At 39.0% G+C, this 18,242-nt stretch overlaps 1 protein-coding gene across 1 annotated transcript in view; it reads left to right on the top strand.

Annotated features, from left to right (window-relative positions):
* LOC150006216 (testis-specific gene 10 protein-like) overlaps positions 1-18,242 on the top strand; it is a 106,547-nt gene that overhangs the window by 55,532 nt on the left and 32,773 nt on the right. Inside the window, exon 11 of the mRNA XM_090281514.1 lies at positions 596-781. Coding sequence (XP_090137640.1) covers positions 596-781 — 186 coding nt within the window. The remainder of the gene's footprint in view (positions 1-595; positions 782-18,242) is intronic.

Genomic DNA, 18,242 nt, shown 5'->3' on the forward strand with positions numbered 1-18,242 from the left:
CCATTTCAGGCAAGTTATTAGAATAATTAACAAAAGTGGATCAAAGAACAGTCTGTGATGGGGTTCTTGATGAAAAGCAGGAATCAGACAGGAAATGCACCAAGCCAAGAGAATTATCAGAAGTTGATACCTAAGATGCAAGTAGTCATAGCTCTGTAACCAGTACGATTCAGTAAAGTGGTCAGGAGCAAGGGGATAGACAGATATAAAAGGTCAGGCCAAAGCAGAATCTCAGAAACCAGGTGGTCCACTGGTCAGTAAGCAGATATAAATGGAAAGGAAGAAATGAAGGATTTTGCTTGAACAAGAGCAAATATAAGAGCATATTCATGTACGTTCTGAAGATAAGTGTAAGCAACTTCACTTTACTAGATGGGTATGTGTGACGTAGGAGACAGCAGGTCCTGGTCCCACTCCCTTCTGTTAATTACAGGACCACCACTTTTCTAAAACTGAGTGTATAGGTGGGATTCCGCAGCATTATGTTACAAACGATCCTTGGGGCAAGTAAATTCCCAATGACCTGGCAAATAATATTTAATTGCATGTTGAACATGTCACAAATTTTAAGTAATATCTAAGATTTGCTTTTCAGGAATCTGAGAACAGGCAAATGATGGACCAACTCCGAAAAGCCAATGAAGATGCTGAAAACTGGGAAAATAAGGCCCGGCAAGCAGAAGCAGATAACAATACCCTGAAATTAGAACTTATCACTGCTGAGGCAGAGGGTAACAGATTAAAAGAAAAGGGAGATGCCCTCAATAGAGAGATTGAGCAGGTAAGTTTGGGAAAATGTTCTTATAGTACATCTCCATCATATTTAGGAGTTTTGTTTAAATACATAAACACATACTTAAATTATTTATATATAAATAATTGTAGCCTGATAACTGTTCTCTTTGTACTCATACTGGTTTTGCTCTAATCTATTACCTGCCCAACGATTGGAATAATCTTTAGCATTTTTAAAAATTAGGAACTATTTCAAACATACCAAAAAAAGTTCAAAAAACAAGTAATACAAAACACATGCTTATACCCTCCACCCCCAGGTTTAAGGATGCTAACATTTTGCCAATTTGTTTCAAGTCTCTCTCTCTCTCCTTTTTAAGTATATTTTATTGATTATGTTGTTACAGTAGTTCCAATTTTTTTTCCTTTGCTCCCCTCTGCCCACTACCCCCCTTCCCTCCAACAATCCCACCTTCCTTAGTAAATGTCCATGGGTCATGCATGTAAGTTCTTTCGCTTCCGCCTTTCCTATATTATTCTTAACTTCCCCTTGTCTATTTTGTACCAACTAATTATGCTTCTTGATCACTGCACAACTTCCTCTTCTCTCCCTTCCTCGACCCAGCTGAGAACTCTCCAAATGATCCCCATACCTATGATTCTGTTCCTATTCTGGTTTGCTTAGTTGGATTTTGTTTTTATTTTTTAGATTCAGTTGTTGATAGTTGCGAGTTTGTTTTCATTTTAATGTTCATAGTTTTGATCTTCTTTTTCTTAAGTAAGTCCCTTTGACATTTCATATAATAGTGGTGATAATGAACTCCTTTAGCTTTAATTTGTCTGGGAAGCACTTTATCTGCCCTTCCACTCTAAATGATAGCTTGGTTGTAGGTCCTTGCTTTTAAGCACATTGAATACTTCTTGCCACTCCCTTCTTGCCTGCAAAGTTTCTTATGAGAAATCAGCTGATAGTCTTATAGGCACCCCTTTGTAGGTAACTCTCTGCTTTTCTCTTGCTGCTTTTAAGATTTTCTCTTTATCTTGAACCTTTGACATTTTAATGATGCTATGTCTTGGTGTGGTCCTTCTTGGGTCTAGATTGTCTGGGACTCTCTGTGCTTCCTGGACTTGTGTATCTATTTCCTTCACCAAATTTTGGAAGTTTTCCTTCATTATTTTTTCACATAAGCTTTCGATTTCTTGCTCTTCCTCTTCTCCTTCTGGCACCCCTATGATTCAGATGTTGGCACTTTGAAAGTTGTCCCAAAGCTTGCTAAGCCTCTCTTTGTTTTTTTCAATTCTTGTTTCCACATTCTGTACTGGTTGACTGTTTTTTTCTTCCTTATGTTCCAAATCATTAATTTGAACCCTGGTTTCCTTCCCTTCACCATTGGTTTAGTGTGGATTTTCCTTTATTTCATTTAGCATAGCCTTCACTTCTTCCCTTATGGGTTTGCCATATACTTAAGCATATCTGCCAAGTCTGTGAACATCTTTATCACCAGTGTTTTGAATTCTGCATCTCTTAGGTTGGCTATCTCCTCATTGTTTAGTTCTCCCACTGGAACCTTGATTCACTCCCTCTTTTGGGCCATAATTCTCTGTCTCCTCATCTTGACAGGTTCCTGTGTCTGTTAGCCTCTGTGTCTTAGGTAGAGCTGTCGCTCCTGTTACATTGTAAGGGGCGGACCCTTAGGTATTCATCAGTATAGGTGACCTGTTTCATTACATTATGGCGCTGTATATGGGGGATGGGTCTGAGAAGGAACAATGCCGCTTGCTCAGCACTTACCCCTTTCCTAGGCATCTCTCCCACTTCCGTATGGGACTGGCACCGCTATAGCTGTTGTCCTGGCCATTGTTCCCAGAGTGAGTGGGTCTGCGAATGTCCTACAACTGTGGAGGCCCTTTAAACAAGCGGACTCTACTGAGAGACTGGCAGTTTCTGCCTCCATCACAACCCCCACTGGTTTGCACAGTCAGAAGCAATGAGGCTTGGTTTTTCCTGGCGCCGGAACCGTGAGCTGCATGGTCTGGTCTCGGGCTGGGAACACACCCCAGGTGTCCCTCCTGGCTTTTTAAAATGTGTGACTGCGCTTTCTGCCAGTCTGCTGCTGCCGCCAACATGCCAAGTCCTCTCCGCCCTGACTCCGCTCCTCCTACCTGTCTGGATGAGTATTTGTTCTTTATATCCTTGTTTTTTGGACTTCCATGCAGTTCGATTTTCTGGAACTTCTGGTTGTCTCTGGTTTTGAGATAGTTGTATGCCTTCTTAGTTGTGGTGGGTGATGCAACGTGTCTGTCTAGGCCTCCACCTTGCAAGTCTCTCTCTATTTAAAGAAATAAAACATTCCAAGATCCGTTTCCTTTTCCTTTCTGCTTCTCTCTACCTAATGGTTGATGCGTATAAGGGTCCTGTCAGTTGTATAACTCTTTTGCATATGTTTATACTTTAAGTTTTTTTAAAGTGGTAATATAGTATGGGCATCCATTTGCAACTGGAGTGTTTTGCTCAATATTATAATTTTGAAATTTATTTTGGTATAGTGCACGTCTAAACAGATGCATCTATAATCATTGCATAAATATTTTGCTTTAAAAATGTGTTCTTATACTGAAGGAAATTTAATTGTCTTCATTTTTATTTTTCTATTTTTAAATTATTATTTTTTATTCTTTTTCTATTACAGTTGTTCCATTCTTCACACATTACTCTCCCCTGCCCCACCCACCTCCCCCTGTCCCACAGCCACTCCCTACCATGTTGTCCATGTCCAATGGGCCATTTATACTAGTTCCTTGACTAGACCCTTTCCCCTTTCCCCCCCTTTAACTCCCTACCCACTCCCCTCAGATCACTGTCAGTCTCTTCCTTGTTTTCATGCCTCTGTTTCTATTTTTCTCATGTGTTTGTTTTGTTCATAGTTTTCTCTATTTGGTGAGAACATACGGTATTTGTCTTTTGCTGCCTGGCATATTTCACTTAGCATAATACTCTCAAGTTCCATCCATGCTGTCCCAAATGGCAGGAGTGCCTTCTTCCTTTCTGCTGTGTGGTATTCCACTCTATAAATGTACCACTGTTTTTTGATCCATGCATTTACTGGTGGGCACTTAGGCTTTTTCCAGCACTTGGCTATTGTAAATTGTGCTGCTATGAACATAGCGGTGCATGGGTTCTTCTGAATTGGTGTTTCAGGGTTCTTAGGGTATAATGCTAGCAGTGGAATCACTAGATCAAAAGGTGGTTCCATTTATAGTTTTTTGAGGAAATTCCATACTATTTTCCATAGTGGCTGCAACAGTCTGCATTCCCACCAATAGTGCATTAGAGTTCCCTTTTCTCCACATCCTCGCCAGCACTTGCTGTTTGTTGATTTGTTGATAATGGCCATTCTGACCTATGTGAAGTGGTATCTCATTGTGGTTTTCATTTGGATCTCTCTGATGGCTAGTGATGTTGAACATTCTTTCATATGCCTGTCGATCCTCTATATGTCCTCTTTGGAGAAGTGTTTGTTCAGGTCCTTTGCCCTTTTTTAAATTGGGTTGTCTGTCATCTTGTTGAGCCGTATTAGTTCTTTATATATTTTGGAGATCAGCCCTTGTCTGAGGTATCATTGGCAAATATGTTGTCCCATATCATGATTCCCTTTTCATCTTGCTGATATTTTCTTTTGCTGAGCAGAAACTCTTTAGTTTGATGTAGTCCCATTTGTTTATTTTTTCCTTTATTTCTCTTGCCTTAGGAGATGTATCCATGAAGATATTGTTACGTGGCATATATGAAATTTTCCTGCCTATGTTTTTCTCTAGGATTTTTATGGTTTCACATCTTCCATTTAAGTCTTTGATCCATCTTGAGTTTATTCTGGTGTGTGGTGTAAGTTGGTGGTCTAGTTTTATTTTTTTGCACGTCCCTGTCCAGTTCTCCAACACCATTTGTTTAAGAGGCTCTTCTCATTCCATTTTATGTCCCTTCCCCCTTTGTAGAATATCAATTGACCATAGAGACATGGGTCTATTTCTGGGCTCTCTATTCCGTTCCATTGATCTGTATGTCTGTTCTTATGCCAGTACCAGACTGTTTTGATTGCAGTGGCCTTGTAGTATAGTTTGACGTCAAGTATTGACATCCTCCTATTGCGTTCTTATGTCTCAAGATTGCTGTGGCTTTGGAGTCTTTTTTGTTTCCATATAAATTTTTGAAATATTTGTTCCAGGTCTGTGAAATACGTCACTGGTATTTTAATAGGGATTGCATTGAATCTATGAATTGCTTTGGGTAGTATGGACATTTTAATTATGTTGATTCTTCCCATCCATGAACATGGTATATGCTTCCATTTATTTGTATTTTCCTCAATTTCTTTCTTCAGTGCTATGTAGTTTTCCGAGTACAGGTCTTTTATCTCTTTGGTTAAGTTTATTCCTATGTACTTTATTTTTCTTGTTGCTATTGTAAATGGGATTTTTTTCTCATTTCTATCTCTGATATTTTATTGTTGCTGTACAGAATGCCTTTGATTTCTGAATATTGACTGTACCGTGCTATTTTGGCAAATTCACATATTAGGTCGAGTAGTTTTTTCATGAAGTCTGTAGGGTTTTCTATGTACACTATCATGTCATCTGCAAATAATGACAGTTTTACATCTTCTTTTCCAATTTGGATGTCTTTTATTTCTCTTTCTTGTCTGATTGCTGTGGCTAGAATTTCCAATACTATGTTGTATAGGAGTGAAGAGTGTGGACATTCTTGTCTTGTTCCTGATCTCAGGGGGAATGCTTTCATTTTTTGTCCGAGTATGATGTTGGCTTCGGGTTTCTCATATATGGCCTTTATTATGAGGAGGTATGCTCCCTCTATTCCCAGTTTCTGAGTGTTTTAATCATAAATGGGTATTGTACTTTATCAAATGCCTTTTCAGCATTTATTGGTATAATCATGTGATTTTTGTCTTTCATTTTGTTTATGTGGTGTTTTACATTTATTGATTTGCGAATATTAAACTGTCCTTGCATCCCTGGGATGAATCCCACTTGATCGTGAGGTATGATCTTTTTAATGTGTTGCTGGATCCGGTTTGCCAATATTCTCTTGAGGATTTTGGCATCTATGTTCATCAGTGATATTGGCCTATAGTTTTCTGCCTTTATTGTGTCTTGACCTGGTTTTGTAATTAGGGTAATACTGGCTTCATAGAAAGAGTTTGGGATTTTTCCCTCTTCTTGGATTTTTTGGAATAGTTTGAGAAGGATAGGTGTGAACTCTTCCCTAAATGTTTTGTAAAATTTGCCTGTGAAGCCATCCTGTCCAGGGCTGCTGTGTGCTGGGAGTTTTTTGATTACTGCTTCAATTGCACTCTTTGTTATTGGTCTGTTCAGGCTTTCTGCTTCCTCTTGATTCAGTTTTAGAAGATTATATGTTTCTAGAAATTTGTCCATTTCATCTAGGTTGCCAAGTTTCTTGCCATATAGTTGTTTGTAGTAATTTCTTACAATCCTTTTTATTTCTGTGATATCAGTTGTGATTTCTCCTCTTTGGTTTCTGATTTTTTTTATTTGGGTCCTCTTTTTTTTCTTGATGACCTGGTGAAAGGCTTGTCAATTTTGTTTATCTTCTCAAAGATCCAGCTCCTACTTTTGTTGATCTTTTGAATTGTTTCTTTAGTCTCTATCTCATTTAATTCTGCTCTGATCTTGATGATTTCCTTCCTTCTACTCACTCGAGGCTTTGTTTGTTGTTGATGTTCTAGTTCTTGTAGCTGTAGGATTATATTTTTTATTTGAGATTCTTCTATCCTTTTCAGGTAGGCCTGTATTGCTATGAACTTTCCTCTCAGGACTGCTTTTGCTGTGTCCCATAGGTTTTGGGCTGTTGTGTGCTCATTATCATTTGTTACCAGAAACTTCTTGATTTCTTCCTTGATGTCATTGTTAACCCATTTGTTATTTTATAGCAAGTTATTCATTCTCCATGAGTTTGAGTGTCTTTGAGTTTTTTCCTTGAGGTTGATTTCCAGTTTCAAGGCCTTGTGATCTGAAAAGATGCTTGATATAATTTTAATTTTCTTGAATTTGTTGAGGCTTGTTTTGTGTCCTACCATGTGGTTTGTCTTTGAAAATGTTCCATGTGTATTCGAAAAGAATGTATATTTTGCTTCTTTGAGGTGAAAAGTTCTATCTATATCAGCTAAGTCCACTTGATCTAGAGTGTTGTTCAATGCCTCAAAATGCTTGGTGTTTCTTTGCTTTGAAGATCTGTCCATTGTTGACAACGGGGTGTTAAAGTCACCTACTATGAGTGTGTTGCTTTTGATATCCTTCTTGTAGTCTTCCAAGATTTGCCTTATATATTTGGGTGCACCTATGTTGGGTGCATATATGTTTACCAGGGTTATATCTTCTTGATGGATTGTTCCCTTAAGTATTATGAAATGTCCTTCTTTGTCTCTTTTTATGGCCTTTGCTGTGAAATATGTTTTGTCTGATGTAAGTATTGCTACCCCAGCTTTTTTTTTCCATGTTCATTTGCTTGGAATACTTTTTTCCATTTCTTCACTTTCATTCTGTGTAAATCTTTTGTTTTGAGGTGTGTCTCTTGTAGATAGCATATATGTTGGTCATGTTTTTATATCCATTCCACTACCCTATATCTTTTTATTGGAGCATTTAATCCATTTACATTTAAGGTTATTATTGACAGGTATTTATTTGTTTCCTTTTGTAGTTGTGTTCCTCTCCCTCTCTCTCTCTTTCTTTTTTTTTTTTCTTAAAGCATTCCCTTTAGCATCTCTTGCAATGCTGGTTTGGTGAAGATGTATTCTTTCAGTCTTCCTTTGTCTGGCAAACTCCTTATTTCACCATCCATTTTGGAAGAATGCTTTACTGGGTAGAGTAGTCTTGGTTGTAGGCCTTTATTTTTCATGGTTTGAAACATTTTTTTGCCATTCCCTTCTGGCTTGTAGTGTTTTTGCTGAGAAGTCAGTTGATAGTCTTATCGGAGCTCCTTTGTATGTTATTTGCTGTTTTTCTCTTGCTGCCTTTGGGGTTCTCTCTTTGTCTTTGAATGTTGCCATTTTAATTATGTGCCTTGGAGTGGGCCTTTTTGGATTCGTTTTCATTGAGACCTTCTGTGCTTCCTGGATTTGCATGACTTTCTCACATCAACTTAAGAAAATTTTCTGTCATTAATTTTTCAATCAGGTTTTCTATCCCATGCTCCTCCTCTTCTCCTTCTTTTATCCCTATGATATGGATATTGTTTCATTTCATGTTGTCCTACAGTTCTCTTAAACCCACTTCATTCTTTTTAAGTCTTTTCATTTTGCTGCATTGTTTGGGAATTTCTACATTGTCCTCTAACTCACTGATCAGATTTTCTGCTTTGTGTAGCTTGCTTTTGATTGATTCTACTGTGTTCTTCAGTTCAGAAATTGTATTCTTCATTTCTTCTTCGTTCTTATTGATAGTTTCTATGTCTTTTTTTATGCTGGTGTAGTTCTCAGTAAGTTCCTTATAGCTTTCCTGGAGTTCCTTGTAGTTTCCCTAGAGTTCTTTGTAGTTCTCCTGGAGTTTTTGTAGTTTTCTTTGAGTTTGTCGAGTTCATTGAGCTTCCTCATTATGATTGTTTTGAATTCCATGTCTGATAGTTTGCTTGGTTCTATTTCATCTATCCCTCCTTCTGGGAATTCCTCCTTTCCTTTTGGTTGGTGTTGTTTCTGTTTGGTGGGGTTTTATTCCATCTCCTCATTTTGGGTGCTGGTCTTGTTTCTGCTACTTAGATTGATCTGCTATTATTTTCTGCCTTTATGATGTGACCTTGTATACAGTTGTTGAGCTGCTGCCTTGAGCTGACGCCACTTGGAGGGGAGCAGTCTGCTTAAGTGATTTCTCCCATAGCACTGGGGAGGATTCTGTACTGGGACCTAGTCTATTGCTCTCCCAACTCTTTCTCGAGAGCCAGCGCCCAAAACTTATTACAAAGTGCCTCTAGTTCACTTCAACGTCCTTTGGCATCAGCCAGGGGCGAGTGCACTCCCTCATGCTGCCAGGGGCATGTTGACCTTTTGCGCACTGGGGTGGGCAGGTCCAAGGTGAACTGTTTGCTCACCTGTTCCTGCGGAGGGGGAGGCCTCTGTGCACTGGTAAGTGTGTTTGTTGTCTGCCTGTTGGGGCGGGACTGGGGGCGCCTGGGCGCAGCAGCCAGCACGTTGGTTTCACAGCTATTGGGGCAGGCCGGCTGTGCCTGTGCATGTCAGCAGGCAGGTTGGTTGTGAGCCTGAGTGGGCAGACTGTGGCACTTCTGTGTGCACACTCGCATGACCCAGGGGGAGGGTTGGGCAGCAGGTGAGTGTGCTTCTGCGCCTGCGTTCCTCAAGAATCTCATCTCAGTGAGCCCCTAGCCCCTTTTCCCCTCTCCACAAAAAAGCAAAAGAGAAAAAGGAGAAACACATTCATACACACACAACAGTACGCTGTTTCTTGCCTCTTAGACCCAGATGCCACCTGGCCCTCTCCTGGCTCTGCCAGTGAGCAGAGCATCACTCTCCTCCCGACTCCTCTCTAGGGAAACCTAGGGTCACTAAAAATTCTTTGCACACTGCCAGTCGCAGCTTGGGGAGCCAAGCCAGTCAGAAATCCCATCTCGTCCCTTTCTCCTCTGCTATCCTCACCAGACAGGTTGCTCCTAGATGGTCTTCTCTGATCCAGCAGCACCAAGTCTTTTTTTTTTCTTGATGAGTCTGGTTAAAGCCTTGTTGATTTTGTTTATCTTTTCCAAGAAGCAGCTCCTGGTTTTATTGGTCTTTTGAGTTGTTTAGTTTCTATATCATTTAATTCTGCTCTGATCTTGATTATTTCTTTCCTTCTACTCACTCTGGGCTTTGTTTATTGTTGTTCCTCTCACTTCTGTAAGTGTAAGGTTAGGAACACACAACCCAGGCAAGAAACCCATGCCCTCCAAAATATCCCCCACCCACAATCACGCTAGTAACAGCAAATGAGCCTGTATTAATATAGATGTAAAGAGATTAAGGCTATTATACTAAAGGAAAAACAGATAAGAGTTTACTAGCTGAAAGAAAAATGGTTTTTGAGATGGGAGTGGGAAGAGCAATAATAGTAGTGAGTAGGGAAAAGGCAATGAAAGACAGTAAGTAAAATTTACATTGTATGTTAAAAAATGGAGGGAAGAAGGCAGAATAAAGTAAAAGAGGGGAAGTGTATAGTATTAGGTTTAAACAGAAGTTATAGAATATATATTTAGTGTGAGAGAGAACATCGTCGTCGTCGTCGGCAGCCGTCCATCTCGAGAGACGATGGTGTAGCTTCTTAAGAGTCTATCTGCACTGCCGAGAATGGCTGTGCAGTCCGACTCGGGAGTGACATGGTATCTGTCTCCTCCCGTGTTGAATCGACATCTTGCGATGACGCTGAAGCTACAGAGCCTGGGCAGGGTAATATGGAGGGTCTGCTGTTGCCCATGCAGCAGACCCCCCCTCTCTTCGCAGCTGAAGGATCCAAGGGAAAGACGGAGTCAATACAGCTTGGGTTCAGGTGCGCCGCAGGAGTTGCCGGTGTTGACTATAACGTCAAACCGCCTTAGGGACTCCGGCTCCGGATTTTCTGTCGGGGTTTACTCCCTTAGCCTTTCCCCTGAAGAGGTATGCCGCAAGGCAGCGGAGGTTTTTTGGAGTCAGAGTTTTCCTTCTCTGATGTGCCCTGACTGGAAGATCGAACCAGCGACACTTAGCTCGCAGGCCGACGCTCAATCCACTGAGAGAACATAAAACAGACAAAAAACAAAGAAGAAGAAGTGGAAGAAAAAGTAGGAGCCAAACTAGAGAAAATGTTTCTCATTACTATTGGCAACCGTTGAGCTATGATTGAAATAGGTGGGATGGGAATAAGTGGGAACAAACAAAGAAAGAAAAGCTTAAGAGATGTCTAGAGGAAAGGGAAGTGAATTTGGGATGCCAGAGGGGATAGGTATATTAAGAATGAGGAATGAAAACCAGGCTAAGAGAGGGGAAAACCTTCAAATTTAAGATGAAAGAAGGAAAGGGCTGGAGGAAGGTATTAATGGAGTAGGAGAGGGGGACTGTTAGGACTTGAGATTTCAAATACTAAAACAATGAAGATCTATGAATAAAATTGCAGTAATGCCACAACTACCACCATATCCATAACCAATGCACAAAGATTGATCAAGGTGTAGAGAGACTGAGTTTGTGTTATGAACAGGAAAAGTAATGTGAGATGACTAATGACAGGAAGAATGGTTTTGAGAGACTGTAAAGGGTAAAAATAGTAAGAGTATGGAATGGATACTAGACATAGTAAGAGAGAAGATAGAATTTAAAACAAAAGTAAGAAAAGGAGATCGGATATTAAAGTGGAGTAATAGAAGGGAAGAGCAAAATATAATATTTGGAATAAGCTATAATATAAAAACTAGTGATGTAAAATGTATTAACTGGGAGGATAAGAAAATAACTCATGAAGAAGATCTCAGTAGTAATTCGTCCCAGTAGTATCTGGTTTTTACCACTTTCTTCTCTTTCTGGATCTGCTCCTGGTCAAAGTTCCATGGGTTTCATAACATCCTTTATGGCTGTCTGTCTGTGAGGAGATCTAGGTGGACGCTGAGGTTGCTATTCTCTTGCTCGTGGGTCTGCCGACCTTTCCCCATTATGGGAAACACTGGGTTGCCCCTCTGCCATTGAGTTGGTGTGCATGCCCGGAGTCCTTGCCAGGTCTCGCGTCTTGCTTGAGCTCTTCTTCCATAAAAGTGTCTGCGTGGCTTCCAGACTGCAGCACCGGTCTGCTCTTTTGTTTAGCAGAGCTATTGTGCCCATGTAGGCTTGCAAGCCCCAGCGTCCCTACTGAGTCTGTGTTCCACCTCGGCTTTCCTCTGTGTGGGCCCCTCCCTGCAGCACTCATCTGCATTTTTGTTTAACTAAGGTGCGTGCCGAGGGTCTTTGCCAAGTCTCGGGTCTTGCCTCAGCTCTCCTTCCAATAGTTTCATTGTGGCTCCAATGCTTCAGCACCAGTCCCCGTGCAAACCGCACCCCCCCATCTCCGTGCTCTCCCCCTCTCCAAAACTCACAGTCTCTCACAGTCAGGGCTGGCCTCTGTCTTCCCATGCGTCCACCTCCGACAGTTTCATCCAAACCTTCTCACTGAATCCCTCCCAAACTTTGCTGGGAAGGGCGCCTATGGCGGAAGCGCAGTTTCCATGCCTCTGTATCACCCTGGCCTTCTCTCTTCACCCAGATTAATCCCAGCTAATGAGCCAGTCCGCAGCTGTCCACCAGGTGCAGCCAGAGGCGCTGGACTTCAGCAACTCCACTTACAAAGTGCAGGCCGTGGTTTTTGCCCTCTCCCGCGCTGTTCCCAGGCTCCCATCCCTGTTTGCCCTGTCTGAAAGCTGCTCTCACTCTTCACTCCGTGCTTGTACTCCAAGTCTGTTCCATGATGGCAGCAAGCAGACAAGGCTGCTAGCTACTTTGCCACCATCTTTCCCCACCTCCTAATTGTCCTCATTTTTTAATAATAAAATGCACAAACATCCTTTTTTGTTTCTCTTTGGATATATATTTTTCTAGGCTTATGCCTGAAGTGGAATAACTGTATCCAAGATATGTGCAATTTTAATTCTTCTGCATATTTTCTGATTACTCTCTAAAGTTTTACACTTCCACCAGAAATCATGGAGTTATCATTTTCTCAAATATTAATCAATATTTGGTGTTACCAGATTTTCTGTTTTGTGTTCCCTTGATTACAAGTGAAATTGAGGATCTTTTCATATTTAATAGCCATTCAGGATTCTTCTTTTATGAATTTTCTCTCAATTTTCTGGAATGAGTTTTCTTAAACTCTCCTATTATTCTAGAGTTATCTTTTTTCATATTGATTTAAAGGAATTATCTATGTATTCTCGATAATAATCCTTTTAAAGATATTAACATTTATCTTCTCCTTACCTGTTGTTCATCTTTTATCTGTGCTTGCTTAATATAAGCAGAAGTTTTAAATTCTTGTGCTGCTGGAATCAGTCAACATTTTACCATACGGTTTATGCTTTTTTGTCTTCTTTAAGAAATCCTTTACTGTCCCCAGTAACTTTTCATTTAAAAGTTCTTTCCCCTTCACATTTAGAGCTTTAATTTACTTGAGGTAGACTTTGTATATCATTTAGAGATATAATTTTATATTTCTGTGTGTATTATCCTTTCTTCACTGACTTCTATTTTGTCATAAAAATAAGCTTCCATACATTCTGCCCCATTGGTCAATTTATCTGTCTCCTTGACAACAGTATACTCTTGGAGCTTCTATAGGTTGGTTAAGTCTTGCTATCTGGCAGGATTCATGTTGCCCCAAATTATTTTTACTGTACTTTGCCCTAAACTCTCAAATAAATTTTAGAATAAATTTACCACATTTCATGATTTAACATATTTCTTCTTCTATATGCATTTAAGACTGGGAATTTCTCTCTAAACATTTCTTTGGCTGTATCCCACAAGTTTTGAGGTAATGCTGCTATTACCATTCAGTTTTAAATATCACCTAATTCAATTATGATTTATTTTTGATCCCTAACGCTATTTTAAAAATATTTTAATGTACAGGGGACTTGAGATTATTATTCTATTTTTTATTTTAATTTTGTTGTGTATTATGATCAGATAAAATAACATATTAATCCTTTGGTATCTATAAAGACTTGCTTGGTGGCAGGGTACACAATATTTGATCATAGTCCAAATGAGCTTGAAAAGCATATTTGTTCACTTATTGTTGGGTGTGTGTGTGTGTGTGTGTGTGTGTGTGTGTGTGTTATATTAGTCTGTCCGGAAAAAGCACAGCCATTGTTAATATAATGAGAACAGTTTGTGTGACATCGATGTAAACTGTCAGCCAAGGAGAGTGGACTGGAATGCACACACGTGAACAATGATGACATCACTGTACTAGTCAGTGGGTGTGGAAGATGCTATTGAGTGAGCATGTGTACTGTATGGCAGTCACATTCAAAATGACTGAGTGAGTACAATGAATCCACATCAAATTTTGCATTAAGCTTGAACATTCCTCCATGGAAACTATTAGATGATTCAGAAGGTTGCAGCTACGGGCAACTGGTGATTGGTAGCTTCATCACAACAGTGCACCCCCTCATGCATCATGTCTCGTGCAGTTTGTTAGAAAGCATCAAATCACCCAGGTGACTCAGACCCCCTACAGCCCAGATTTGGTGCCCTGTGACTTCTGGCTTTTCCCAAAACTAAAATCACCTCTGAAAGGGAAGAGATTTCAGACTGTTGATGAGATACAGAAAAAAATCAACTGATGGAGATTGGGAGAACTGTGTGAGGTCCCAAGGTGCCTACTTTGAAGGCAACTTAGGTGTCATTCTCCTATGTACAAAGTTTCTTGTATCTTGTATCTTCTTCAGTAAATGTCTCTTTTTCATCTTGCATGGCCAGCTACTTTCTGGACGGACACACACACACACACACACACACACACACACACACACACAGACACATGATTGTACTTATTAATGGTGCCATTCAATTTTTTAATTTATTGATTTTTTAGATAGAGATAGACAAGAAGGGATACCCAGAGAGAGAGAGAGAGAAACATTGATTTGTTGTTCTACTTATTTATAGATTCATTGGTTGCTTCTTGTATGTGCCATGACCAGGAATCTAACCCACAACCTTGGCGTCTAGGACAATGCTCTACCCAATTGAGCTATCTGGCCAGGGCTGATGTCATTCAATTCTTATGCATCCTTAGTAAGATTGTATTTTTCATCTTTCAGTTACTTAAAGTAATGTGTTAAGATCCTCCTCTATCGTATCGTATCGTATCGGCAGCCGTCCGTCTCGAGAGACGATGGTGTAGCTTCTTAAGAGTCTATCTGCACCCCCGAGAATGGCTGTGCAGTCCGACTCGGGAGTGACACAGTATCTGTCTCCTCCCGTGTTGAATCGACATCTTGCGATGACGCTGGAGTGTCCTCTCCAGTGAAGCTGAAGCTACAGAGCCTGGGCAGGGTGATATGGAGGGTCTGCTGTTGCCCATGCAGCAGACCCATAGATCCTCCTCTATAATTATGGATTTGTCTGTTTTACTCTGATGATTTTCTCAGTTTTTCATTTATTTTTGAGACTATCATTGGCTTCATACCAGTTTAGTATTTTACATATCTCTAATAAAAATGTTCTTTGTGTAATAACTTACTTGAATAACTAATAATTTTTACTAGAAGTGTGTTTTATATATTAATGTAGCTATCTAGTTTATTTATTGTTTATGAACTACTGGTATATCTAATTTTTAATCAATTGTATTGAAATGTAATTTACATGAAATAAAACACTCATTTTAAGAGTGTGATTTGATGAGTTTTGACAAATGAACACAATCCCCAGTCATCACTACAATTATAGGTTATTTTATCACTTCCCTAATTCCCTCAGACCCTTCTGCAATCAATCCATCCCTATCCCTAGGCAACTACTGATTTGCTTTCTTTCACTTTGGATTAGATTTTGTTTTCCTAGAATTTTATATAGATGGAATCACACAGTAGATAATCATGGTGTCTTGGCTTCTTTCACTCAGCAGATTGATTTTGAAATTCATATTGTCACAATATCCCATTGTCTATAGCTATATCACAGTTAATTTGTATAGAGCTGCCATAACAAAATACCATAGATTGAGTGGTTTAAACAATAGAGATTTATTTTCTCACAGGTCTAGAGGCTGGAAGTTCTAGAACAAGGTGCCTCAGGTGTGGTTTATTCTGAGGCCTCTCAACTTGGTGGACAGTTGGATGCCTTATTACTGTGTCCTTACACATTCCTCTGTGCATGTGCACCCCTCCTGTCTCTCTCTTCTTCTAAGGACACCAGTCATATTGAATTAGGGCACCCTCCTTATTATCTCATGTAACCCTAATTACCTCCTTAAAGATCCTATCTCTAAATATAGTCACATTTAGGGTTAGGCTTCAACATATGAATTTTGAGGGGACAGAACTCAGTTTATAACAGGTTCTTTCTATGTGGCCATTATGAATAAAATTCCTGTGAATGTTGTATGTAAGTCCTTGTGTGCACAAAAGTTGTTTTTTTTGTTTTTTTTTTTTAATTTTTCTTGGATAAATAACTAGGAGTGGAATTGCTGGATTATATTATGGTAATTGTTCTCAACTTTGTATGAAACCCACTAACTGTTTTCTAAACTGCTTGTACCACTTTACACTCCCATTTGCATTATATGAGAGTTTCAGTTGCTCTACATATCTCCCAACACATGGTTTGTTAATAGATGTGTGCAGTTAGGGAGGTATAGCTTTAGTTTGCATTTCCTTCATGACTAATGATGTTGAGCAGCTTTCCACATTCTATCATCATATATATATGATTACTAATATATGTTCTTTTGTGAAGTTTCCAAATATGTTGTCCACATTTTTATTAGGGTTCTTGTTATTAAGTTGTAAGAATTTGTTTGATTATTCTAGATGTTCCTTTGTCAGACATGTGTATTTTAAAATATTTTCTTCTCATTGACTTGCCTTTTTATTTTCGTAATGAAGTATTTTTAAGAGAAGTTTGAAATTTTTGATAAAGTTCAGTTTATCAGTTTTCTTTTATACTTTGTACTACTTTGTCCCATCTATTTAATTTCTGCATACACCAAGCTGCATAAATTTTCTTCTGTTTCTTCTAGAAATATTGTACTTCTTACATTTAGATCTACGATACATTTTGAATTAATCTTTATGAATGATGTAAGATGGTCAAGGTTCATTTTTTAAAACTTATTTTTCAATTACACCTGACATACAATATTATATTAGTTTTGGGCATACAACACAGTTATTAGACATTTATATACCTTATGAAGTGATCATCAAAAGTCTAGTACTCATCAGACATTGTACATACTTACTACAATATTATTGACTATATTTCTTATGCTGAGCTATTTTTATAACTGGCAATGTGTACTTCTTATGTATTTCTTAATCCCTTCACCTTTTTCACCCATCCCCCCAACACCTGTCCCATCTGGCAACCATCAATTTTTCTCTGTATTTATCAATTTGTTTCTGTTATATTTTATTTTTTTAGATTTCACATGTAAGTGAAATCATATGGTATTTGTCTGATTTATTTCATTTAGCATAATACCTTCTAGGTTCATCCATGTTGTCACAAATGGCAAGATTTCATTCTTTTTTATGACTAAGTATTCCATTGTATATATGTATGGCATCTTCTTTATCCATTCATTTACTGATGGACACTTAGGTTGCTTCCATAACTTGGCTATTGTAAATAATGCTGCAATAAACATAAGGGTGCATATATCTTTTCAAATTAATGTTTTGGATTTCTTCAGATAAATACAGAGAAGTGTGTTTGCTGGGTCATATGGTAGATAGTTCTATTTTTAATTTTTTGAGGAACATCCACACTGTTGTTTTTTTATACTGACTGCACCAATTCCACCAATAGTTCACAGGGTTCCCTTTTCTCCATATCCTTGCCAACACTTAATGTTTGTTGGTTTACTGATGATAGTCACTCTGACAGGCATGAAGTTATATCTCATTGCAGTTTTAATTTGTATTCTCTGATTATTAGTGATATTGAGCATCTTTTTATATGTCTATTGGCCATCTGTGTATTTTCTTCAGAGAAATGTCTGTTCAGGCCCTCTGTCCATCTTTTTTATTTTTTATTTTGTTTTTTTTTTTTGGTATTAAGTTACATGAGTTAGTTTTATATATTTTGGATATTAACTTCTTATCCAATTGTATCATTAGCTAATATCTTCTCCCACTCAGTAGGTAGTCTTTTCATTTGTTGATGGTTTCCTTAGGTATGTTTACAGTTACCCTGGGATGACAGGGCCTTTGTGACTTTCTTCTGACCTCATTCAGCTGTTAAACTCCACTAATTTCTGGCTGTTTGTTTTATTGTTTTCAACAATGCTCTCCAGCATAAATTGTTTCATCAACTGATTCATTTGAATTTGGGTTGGCTTTATAGGGATAGTTCTAGAGGTCAATATGTGAGTGTTTTTTAACCTGAAAATGTTTTTCTTAGCCGTCTCCTTGTCTGGTATTCTTTAGTAAACTAGATGACCTGTGGTTTAGCTTATATCACTAAGGAGTTTACCAGCCTCTTTTTAATTTTTTTTGTTTACCACACCCTCCAAGCCTTTTCACCATAGCCTTCATTGTTCTTGAGAATACCTTAGGCTCGACATTCCCCACAGTCTGTTGCAAATGACATAAGCTTCTCCGGAAGAACTTAGGAGCTTCCTGCCTTATGGCCTTCTGCTCACTCTGGGCAGTCTCTGAGCCAGGTCTCTCAAGCTGGTGTGGGGACAGTGGTGCACTTCTCTTTGAGTGGCATGTCTATTTTAGGATCTAGGCACTTGGTAGGGATGGTGGGAGT

This window comes from Furipterus horrens, unplaced genomic scaffold (assembly GCF_987537825.1).
Source record: "Furipterus horrens unplaced genomic scaffold, mFurHor1.1.pri manual_scaffold_6, whole genome shotgun sequence".
Taxonomy (NCBI): domain Eukaryota; kingdom Metazoa; phylum Chordata; class Mammalia; order Chiroptera; family Furipteridae; genus Furipterus; species Furipterus horrens.